This window comes from Saccoglossus kowalevskii, chromosome 6 (assembly GCF_978046115.1).
Source record: "Saccoglossus kowalevskii chromosome 6, keSacKowa6.1, whole genome shotgun sequence".
In the NCBI taxonomy this organism is placed as follows: Eukaryota; Metazoa; Hemichordata; class Enteropneusta; family Harrimaniidae; genus Saccoglossus; species Saccoglossus kowalevskii.
This window is the reverse complement of record NC_140646.1, coordinates 24,190,571-24,201,458: the sequence shown is the minus strand read 5'-3', so window position 1 is coordinate 24,201,458 and position 10,888 is coordinate 24,190,571. Positions and strand designations below refer to the sequence as shown.

General features: G+C 35.3%; 1 protein-coding gene across 2 annotated transcripts in view; it reads right to left on the bottom strand.

Annotated features, from left to right (window-relative positions):
• The window catches only part of LOC100378371 (trafficking protein particle complex subunit 8-like), a 35,622-nt gene that overhangs the window by 2,313 nt on the left and 22,421 nt on the right, over nt 1-10,888 (bottom strand). For both annotated transcript variants that reach the window (XM_085500240.1, XM_085500241.1), the window contains exons 15-27: nt 10,386-10,583; nt 9,164-9,333; nt 8,328-8,402; nt 7,369-7,686; nt 6,119-6,507; nt 4,516-4,672; nt 3,759-3,855; nt 3,495-3,566; nt 2,820-2,875; nt 2,184-2,405; nt 1,202-1,306; nt 817-962; nt 22-117 (exon numbers count right to left, since the gene is read on the bottom strand). In XM_085500240.1, the coding sequence (XP_085356366.1) occupies nt 22-117; nt 817-962; nt 1,202-1,306; nt 2,184-2,405; nt 2,820-2,875; nt 3,495-3,566; nt 3,759-3,855; nt 4,516-4,672; nt 6,119-6,507; nt 7,369-7,686; nt 8,328-8,402; nt 9,164-9,333; nt 10,386-10,583 (2,101 nt within the window). The remainder of the gene's footprint in view (nt 1-21; nt 118-816; nt 963-1,201; nt 1,307-2,183; nt 2,406-2,819; nt 2,876-3,494; nt 3,567-3,758; nt 3,856-4,515; nt 4,673-6,118; nt 6,508-7,368; nt 7,687-8,327; nt 8,403-9,163; nt 9,334-10,385; nt 10,584-10,888) is intronic.

The window sequence follows — 10,888 nt, the reverse complement described above, 5'->3', positions numbered from 1 at the left end:
TATTAACATGTTTGCACTCACCTGTCATATAGATTACCGTTCACTGTGTTTATGATCACTTGTAAATTGGACTGGCTACAATTATGTAAATGAAGCTGTACTGTAAACAAACAAAGCCTAAAACAAACAAGCAAAAACAAGTCATTGACATGAAGCTGTCCCGACGTGCAATAGTAAACAAAATTGAAACCAGTCAGCCATTTGAACCAATGTACAATTTAATTTTAACAGGTGTCAGGATGTCCTCTCAGTTTTAAAATGGCCACCATTCGGCCATCTTCAATTTGAACATAAAACAAATACACGTGCATTTAACGGTTTTAAAGAAGAAGACAAAAATGTAAAAAGTTGACTACAGATGCTGGACAATCAGTAATATGAAGACCTGGGGTATGAAGAGCTCCGCGTCGTCGACAATGACGCTAAAAATGCACAATTATGTTGAATTGATTCAGGATTAACGGAAATGCTCAATTATAATAATTTGTTAGCACTGAAATGGGCTTTGTATTCCAAAATGGATGACGTACGTGTCAAAATATTGACATGGCTTCTAACAGCATTCATTAAAACAAGGTGGTTGTCATTAAACCTGATCTACAAAACAAAGTAACGTGTAGCAAGATCTCATAATATCCAATGTATGCCTTAACGATCTGTCCAAAAATGACCAAGATCTGGTTAAAATTTAAAACATTTTTAACACTACAGTGGAAACCATGAATTTAGAACAGAAGATCAGGAATAGCAGGATTTACATTATGCTACTGAATAAGACAATATGAGATGACACAAAATAAAGATAACCAACTGTACCTTGATCTGCTAAAGTCATGTTGTATAATCTCATTATACTCCATAGTATACTGGACAAGTTGTGACAGCAATTCATCACTTGTGTCATCATCTTTGGGAATTTCAATCTGTTTGATGAACTTGATTGGTGGCTGTAAATCCATTGTCTGAAAAAAGAAATGAAAGTATGGAAATGAGCTTCCACATGGAGCTTCGAAAGTTCAAGTGTAAAGACACTACCTTAAAAAACATTTTTCAGGGCTCTGAGTGCCCACAAACCTGCATCTTTCATTAAACCTTAAAAATATTCATTCAAAAAGATGCATAACAAGGACAAATATCGTTTTGTCGTGAGCATATGCTTGCTTAACACAGGATGTTGAAAGACACCAGTAGGAATTCTTACTTTGGAGACTGGCTGTGATGACTCTTGTTGGTCAAGTACAGATATTGGTACATGGTGCTGTCCTGTGATAACCTGACAGCTGCCATCATCTGTCACAACAAAGGCCTGTAATTACAGAGAATGATGTCATGATGGTAAAGATAATTTGGATTCCTACATTTATTTGTAGTTATAACAAGTGACTGTAACCCAGAAATACATTTCACAATAAAAAAAATTCCAATCACCTCAATCCAAAATTCTGTTTTCCACACTTACAATTCATCTATGCTCTTACATCAGAACTCATTTCTCACAAAATCCCAGGTAAATATCATGTTTCATTTATTCATTGTATTACTGGACTAACTAATTATTGATGAATTATCATGCAAATTAGGTAATTAATATGCAAAGATTTCCATTATTTTCTAGTCAAGTCTGTGCATTACACTAATACACTGTGGATTATCCCAGAGCACTTACATGTTTGTAAGTACCAAGTCTCTTTAATATCTGATGATTATTGAGATATCAGAATATTGTCTAAGTTATGCAATAATAGGACAATAATATGCGAGAATTTTAAAACTCAAATAACCAAGCATGTAGACTATCTGAAAGCAATTGTGTACAAAAATTTGTTTGCAATCTGATGAGCGGTACTCTAAATGCAGTATCTGTAGAACAGCTTTAAAATGACTAATTTATGCAAATTAGGTAACTTATTATCCCAGAGCATCTGAGGAGTAATGAACAGATACACACAAACAGACTGTCATTTTGTGCTTTGCACACTAGAATAAAAAATAATATAAACTTCATTCATGTGGTGTTTTATCTTCAAATGCCATAACATCTAGCACAACATGTGATTCATTTGCATGAAACAAAATTAGAACTTTATCAACTGATATTATACAGCAATAATATCACAAAATGACCAAATATGGACAACCATGATTTAGTCAAACTCTGATTCAAACGATGACTGTGAGCTCACCTTCCATAATACAATCACTGTGAGCCCAACATCAACAGCTGACTGCAACTTTGATTTCATATCTTCTATGGAGCCAACCGTATCAGTGTCAGTATCTGGTGTCAGGATATCTTTAGGGGTACTACTCGTGCTTTTCACATTGAGTAATAGTGACAATACTGATGGGGACAGCCCCTTAGACCAGAAATAGAAATCTGAACACGGTGTCATAGAACTGTTGATCTTCAGAACAAACACAACATAGAGTATATTAATTCATAGTACATACCAGACAAAAATATTAAATAATTATGAATATTATCATTCATCTAATACTGTATATTATTATTTTCAAAATCATAAACAACATACGATTCTTTGAGCTGAGTATCTTGGGTCAGACGAGTTGGTAATTTAACACTCAGTATCTACACTATTCAGTCACGACAAATGTAAAAGTCTTGTAAAACAAAATAGATATATTTAAATCTATGTTGAATTTATAAAATAAGGTTCATGTATTAACCCGAATTCGCAGTTTCTAGTCATTTACTATTTTTATCACTACACATTGCAATATTAGCATATATACATGGTTTTTATTAGAGTTAGAGTAGAGTTAAATTTGTTTTGTGAGGGGAATGGGAGTCACATTACCTGTGCACTTTTATTAAACATCACGTTTGTAAAAACAACTTCTTCGCCAAAGCCTCCTGCGTTAAAGAACAGTTGAAAATTAAATTAAAATTAAACAAATTAAGAATGACATACTATTACTGTGGATACTCAAGATCAATCAATGAATCATATTAATTTAAATCTCGTACTCACTGTCAATTCAATCTCAACAAATTGCGACATTTACAACCTGAATGTTCCCATTCACTCAGTCATGTGTGGTTAAAACCAACACTAACATGACTTGCATTCCGTTTTCCATACCAATTAAAATGGAAAATGCATGTCAAACTCACCCTGAATGTTTCGCTGACATTTCTTCTATTCACCGTCAATTCAATCTTAACACATTGCGACATTTACAACCTGAATGTTTATATTCATTCACTCAGTCATGTGTGCTCATTCCATCACTAACATGACTTGCATTCATTTTTCCATACTAATTAAAATGGAAAATGCATGTCAAACTCACCCTGAATGTTTCGCTGACATTTCTTCTATTCACCGTCAATTCAATCTTAACACATTGCGACATTTACAACCTGAATGTTTATAATCATTCACTCAGTCATGTGTGCTCATTCCATCACTAACATGACTTGCATTCATTTTTCCATACTAATTAAAATGGAAAATGCATGTCAAACTCACCCTGAATGTTTCGCTGACATTTCTTCGCTTTTAAACACATAATACATGTCTCTCTGGGATTAATTTTAATATCTAGATAAAAAATAAATTGTTCAGAATTAATTCAAACTACCGGGTAATACAAATGTACTATTTCGTACTTTTCCATTTCAATACAGGCAATGGATCCATAATACTGCAGACAAACACAGCTACCTATATACTTTGTAGATGGCAAAAAGTTTAACATAATGACATACAAATTAAGAAGAAGAATGTCCTTACCTGATTCATGATCTGTACTAAGGTGTAAGAGTGACCACTGTTTACTAGCACATGATACTTGTTCTATACTGAACTCTGTTATAGTAGAATCATGTACCTAAACAATGAGACACAAGAAATGTAGACGTAGTTAAACTTATGCACCAAAGGTACTGAACAAACTTGTCCTTTACAGATAGATGGTCTCTGTATGGAGGTTGATTAATTAATTTATAATGAACATATGACATTAATTTTTCAATTCAATGGTCAACTGATAATCATTTTGGCCTTTTCCATTTGACCAGATTGGTGCCAAAATGGTTGTCACCTGGTTACTATATATATACAGGTCATTTTTCACATAAATTGCACTGGGACTGCACAAAGGTGGTCAATTATACAGAGGTGGTCACTAACACATGTTAGTGCATCATCAAAACGTACATAGTCAAACAAGCTATGTTTTATGTATTTGTAAAGGCAAGGGAGTATTTTCCAGACAAGAAGTTCAATCAATTTCTACTGAGAACCTGATATGCTCAGTGTTATGATGAGTTGACATATGGTGGCAGTGGTGCGCTTTGAATGCGAAGCTCAAATATAATTTCAGTTATCAAATGTAGAACATTTATATATCCAGCACAGGGACTCGTATTGATATATTGATTGATTGATTAATTATATTAGGGGTCAACTATTTAAATCAAGGGAGTGATAGTTAACAAATTATTCTGCCACTCCCCCCCCCCATGAATTAGAATGGTTGATCCCTTACCTGATTCATATTCTCAATTTCAAGAGATACTAATAAACTGTCATCTGAATTCAAACTCTTGCTCTCTTTATTTATTGCACATCCTCGTTTGGCTGTTGTCTTCAGACATATAGAATTACTGGTTTGTACCGTGACTGTATGGTGGAGTACACGATGCCTGTTGGTGTAAACAAATAAACAATGCTCACATATACAATAATATTGCATAATACAATAGAATACAAAATCTGGCAACCATCATGGTGAAAACAAAGGTCAAAAACTTTCAGAAAACTCTACTTTGGCATAGTTGTTGAGACTGCCCTGAAAAAGTTAAAAGATTACCCCTACAGGTTTACTACAACATATAGTTTAGTTTGTGCTATTTCCTTGACTTTATCTTTTTCATCGGTTCTTTGACTGATATTCTACAGCAGCATGCACAGAGCCCATAGAAATACGTGGTACAGTGGTGCGCATCTAAGCAACGTAGAACGTATGTGGCATAGCTCCGCCTCCAAGAATTAGAAATTTGAAGCTTGCATTGACTGAACAGATTTAAACGATGGTAGTCGTTGCGCCACGCATGCGTGAAATATACGAGTCTCATATAAACAAAGATGGTGACTTTGACAGTTGTGCAGAGCAACGAGTACAAACTGAGATGTTACCAAGCTTTAATTAGGTATTTTTTAGGTGATTAGACGGTGTCGAAGGAGTCACCGACAGTAATTAATGCAAGTCGCGCTCGTAATTAGTGCTAGTCACACCTCATACTGGTGAGCGCATTGGATTGTGGGAGAATCAATGTTTATCAACACAAATGTCACACATGCGCAGCAGGATGACCACCCTCCTTTAAGGTACAAGGATACATTTAAGAATCTAAGATATCTGTTTATAAATAGAGGTTACGTATTTTGTGTAGAGGGATGTAATGTACAAGTTCATAACAAACATCATGGACAATTTTAATGTGGGCAGTACAGAAGCAACCTTCTAAACCCAATGACCACCCACTGGGTCCGCCAGTTTTGTGAATTAACTATTATTATACAATAATTTAATAGGCATGAAAGATGGAATAACGCAACACCAAAACATGACAAGGCAGAACACATTTGACATCAGAAAACAATAGCTGGTAAACTGCCACAGTGAAATGCAAATTTTACAAATGCAAAATTGAACTAGAATAAAGTCATCAGAGGTATGTCTGCCAATACACAAGTTTTGAGTCCCTGGTCATGCTAGCTGGTTACTACATTACTGAAATTTTACAACCGATTGTCCAGGATGCGATTTGTCTCAGTTTCTCAAAGTTGTATGCTTGTATATGCTTAAAAATATCATACAAAAAGACACACAAATTATCAAGATGCTATATATATTTTTTTCCCCAACTTCATTCTGTGTGTATAAATGTTTCATATTTTATGAAAATTGCGTAAACTTTCAAAGGTAAGGTGTGTTGCAGAAATGCTGCTTAATAATGCGCATTTGTGCTGATGAAAGTGACTTTACGTTGACCTCCCTCCCCTCCCACTTCATACACATAGCTAAGCTAAGCAGCCAGAGAAGCTAAAACTCTGTGGAACACATCAAGCAAGATCTAGATTCTCACCTCATTTTGGCATTTTCTTCCACAGACTCATAATAGAAGAGCATCTCCACTTGGTGTGTACCAGCCGTCTCTGCTCCCCTAACCCACATTGGTAATGTCACACTGGAATCTGGCAATAGCTGTCCATCCGGGAGAGGGACTTGTGTGACAAAAGACAGTTCTAACGCCTTACATACATGTTCATTATTTGAATCGTCTTTCCGTAAAGTTCTGTAAATCTGTTGATTCTCCTGCTTGGCAGTTTTCATCAGTCCAAATGTAAAAAATTCAGGATTTTTTGAAGACACAAAAAGTTTATGTAAAGCACACTTTCCCCGGTTGATGAACTCAACATTGGTTTGCTGAACCTCCCCACAAAGCATGGACGTTGGAAACTTGCTGAAAATTACCTGCAAGTAAAGGCATAAATGTCACAGTTCCCATCTTTAAACAGGAAATAAATGGCCTCAAATAACTTGATGGTTACAATTTCAGAAGAAAAAATTACCGCACGTTTTTTCTTTGTAACAACTGTAAGCAAAACATGTTCGAGAAATAGTTGAAGAGACATAGAGATTGTTGCATCATACTTGCTATAGGTAAACCCAAGTTCAAATTAAACAAGGTTGACCCTACCATGAGTGAGTGTGCCACAGACATAATGGTAAGGCCCAGATTCATTTGCTAATATGACTATAAGTCTACCGGTGCTTGTGTTACACCAGGCCTGGGTGACGCCAGAATAGTTCTTAAATTGTCATAATGCCAAACATGGAACAAAGAATGCGCTTTCTGTGGCAAAATGCACCACATGTCAGCACTCACACTTGCCAATTACCCAAAAAAAGACCAGGAGAAAGAAACATGACATTTTATATAAAAATAAAACCAACATGACCGGCGGTTGATAACATACATGTGGTGATGTTTTTTGGGATAAAATGAACATAATAAAAAAATATTTATGTATTGTCATTGTATCTAGACATACTTTGAACAAATTTGGCACTTCTGAAAAAAAATTAAAAGAACAAGAAAGGGAAAAAACATGGTCACTAGCTTATTTTGGATTGAATCACACAAAAGAATGATCATTAATCAATTATGTGTGATGTTCTTACCAAGTTTGAATGAAATAGGCATAAGTATGCCCGGGAAACGGTTAAAGACAAGTTGTTTTGTTTTGGGGGACAAACTTGCCAATATATAGACAAATATGGTATTATTAACTACAGAGTTTTCTAGCAGCTCCGCTATACTAAAGTACTTACATTTAACAATGGCATTGGGGGTGCGATAATTGGGTCCAATCGTCTATCTGGCCCATAAACAATACTCGATCTCTCGTTCTTACTGGTGTTCAGCCTCGGCCCTTGCACATCTAAGTCTTGCCTTCCTCTTACTGTAATGCCGCTCACGTAGCTAGGTTTTTTCAATGGATTTTTTGGCACCATTGGACTATTGGGGACGTTTTCCTTGTTTTCTGCATTTGCCGACTGCGTGTTTGGAGGGGAAGTGGTACCCAGGCTGTAACCTACACCCATGATATGCAGTTCACCAGTTTGTTGAGGAGTCACTGTGAGTACAATCTACAGTAAACAAAAAAGTATAACATTTTTTTTCAGTTATTTTTCACACTTTGGGCACATTCACTAATAACTGAAATTTAGTAATACGAGCATTCTAACAACACAACATGCCATCATTTTGCGGTATTGCACAGGGTATCTGCCTTCTACCATATTAGGAAATTCTAATTCCAAATATGGAACGATATGTGATATTTCTAATATCGGATGGTGAATGTTTTTAAAATGTTCACTGCAAGAAAGCTCCGACGATAATTGTCATTTTTCAGTTCTGGGCATCCTACACTAAGTGGTTGAATTAGAAAGATGTATAATATTGAGGTTATTACAAGGATACCACAAAATACAGACTCAGACAGTATGCATCAACCTCTGCTATGCATCGGCCAATACTCGTAATGTCTTCATGCATACTTTGTGATATCCTTGTAATAACTTCATGATACTTTTAAAACTATCAATGTTACATCTATTTACCGATATAACAGCACCAAGAACACATTATTAAAGCACAATAGACGAACATCTCACCCTTTTCTGTCTATTAGAAGAGCATGTGTTTTCACACAACCAAAAAATCACCCAAATTTAGCATTTAACAAAAGGACATTTGTGGTTCAGAATCAGGTAGTCATACTTACAGATTTTTTCTCTGATGCAGCGAGTACAAATTCTTGGATGACTTGAGTGTCAATGACAGTGTCAGCTAATGACATCTGAAAGAAAAAAACAACATCAACATCATAGCTGTGGTCAGATATTCAGCACAACAATAATTTTACCTCTTACCATACATTTCACTTTTACCAAACCATAAACAAGTGATTGCAGCTCCAGTGAGTTGTCTAGTTTAAGAAGTCATAGCATAACAAAATTTCACTTTTACCAAACCATAAACAAGTGATTGCAGCTCCAGTGAGTTGTCTAGTTTAAGAAGTCATTGCATAACACAGATGTATGCCTTTACTGGTGTCATGTCAAGTGCAACAGTTTCAAGGTAAGGTTAATGTGGAAGCTATAAACGTTTCAAATAACAGCGAAGACAATTTACACTATTAAGAATGACTGCTTGACAATCAGGATTTGAATACCTGTCATTTCTACAGCAGGTAACACAGCACCCTCTATCATATATAGTAAAAGTGTAAGTTGTGCTGACACAGAGCAGTATTCAGACTGACTAGAGGCTTGTCAATGTTTTATGCTATGTGAGAACAGAGGAACAAATGGACATACCGGTAAACATGCTGCAAAACCTAAACTAAAATATTTGAAATGGACATTTTGCTCTCTTCATCATTCGTCACCTTCCACACAAAATAGTCCCAGTCAAAATCTGCTTGTTACCAGAAAAAGGGTCAAAATGCTTAAATCATTACTCAAAATCAATATCGTAATCTCTCCATTTGATTCTGATTTAAAAGAAAATGTCAGAAAACTCGAAACTATGGGATAAAACAAAATTGATACAACTTACTTTAGCACCATTACCACTTTCATTGGATATAACATTAGATTGTTGTTCAGGGTTCTCATCATTTCCTATAAGGTATCTCATGGGTGAGAATTTCCAAATCAACGACAAATCAGTCAGCACTAACGGGATCTTCAATGGATTCACAAACACAATCTCCACTGATACAGGTTCTGAAATGAACAAAAAACGGACCTCAGTTCAGCGACTTAGTTTCGAGTCCTGCTGAAAACTTATTATTTATTATTCAGAAAATTTTCATCCATGGACCAACATTGCACCCTTTCAACTAAAATGAAACTGTGAAAGAAAGTTATCAGTACTTTATTCTGCACTTAATTTGTACATTTAAATTATAGTTTATAATCACAGACATTGTTTACATTGTTCAAAAATGCAGTGTTCAGAAATAAACAAGATTTATTTAAAGTGAGAACAACATCACTACCATTTAATTGTTGATTTGTTTGTTATACAAAACCCTGATGTTCCACATTCAAGAATATGTGGGATACTGTAAAGGGGTTAATTATTCACTGGGTTTTAATTTTGCTTATTTCGCTGACTGGAAAATGTGCTAAATTTAAACCCAGTGAATATGTAAAATTGGACTTATCTAAATGATAAAACCATGAATTTATAACCCTCTGAATATGCCTGAAATGGGTAAATCAGCGAAATTTAAACCCAGTGAAAATTAGTCATTTTACAGTAGATGTTGGTATCAATGTTGACACTGTCACACATTTCTGTAATTTTGAAAAGGAAATTTCTATAACTTTATGGCATTCTATCTTATACATAATAGCAATGAAATGCTTACAGTGAAACAAGATGGTCACCGCAATTAGTACCAAGCCGCTCACATCGTGGTGGGAGCTCCAGGAAATGTGCCATTTACGATGTTTAGAGATCAAGCTGTGATTCCAAATACATTTCTACGGTGGCATGAATATGTACGCTAGCGATTACATTTGTCTGGTTGGCTTTTTGATGTATAAAAGTTGTTGTTTCCAGTCGAAAATGGCAGCTAATGTATGCAAAATGCCTGTCAATCTCAATGGGATTGAGCGGTTCCCCTTTAACATATCATCTGCTGGAGCTTTTTTATATAACAGAATACGGCAATCCATGACTGTACCTAGATTGCTTTCAGCGGTTGAAGTGTTAATACATACAAGTGCGAAATTAAAAACAATCAGTATACTAGAATTTGAAACCTCACCTCCTACAACTGCTATAGGATTTGTATCATTATAAGTGTGTTCAGAAAATAATTGCACTGTGGGTTTGAAAGCTGACGGCAAAGAGTTCTGCCGACTGGACACGCTGACTGCCAACTCTTCCAAGTCCTTCCACCTATCAACACAGGCTGCATCGTATACTTGATCAAAACTAAGACAATTAGCTGTAGTCTTGCCTTCTGTAATATAAAAACAGATATTGTACGTCTAGCACAGCGACATCCTGTATCACTTTAAAGTTATATAATGTATTAAGATAGTGGACTGCTATTAAAACAAATGATTGCATTTCCTTGACATTTACAACATGGTTTTATTTTATTCTGGTGGTTACAAAACCCAGATAAAAATACCAACTACATGTACTTTTTGCACAAAACACAGGTCAAACATCCATGAAAATAGTGCTTTTTGTGGCATCACCAAATATCAAAAATTTTGTTTGGTATTTATATAATGATCAAAAAATTAAATGGATACTCCC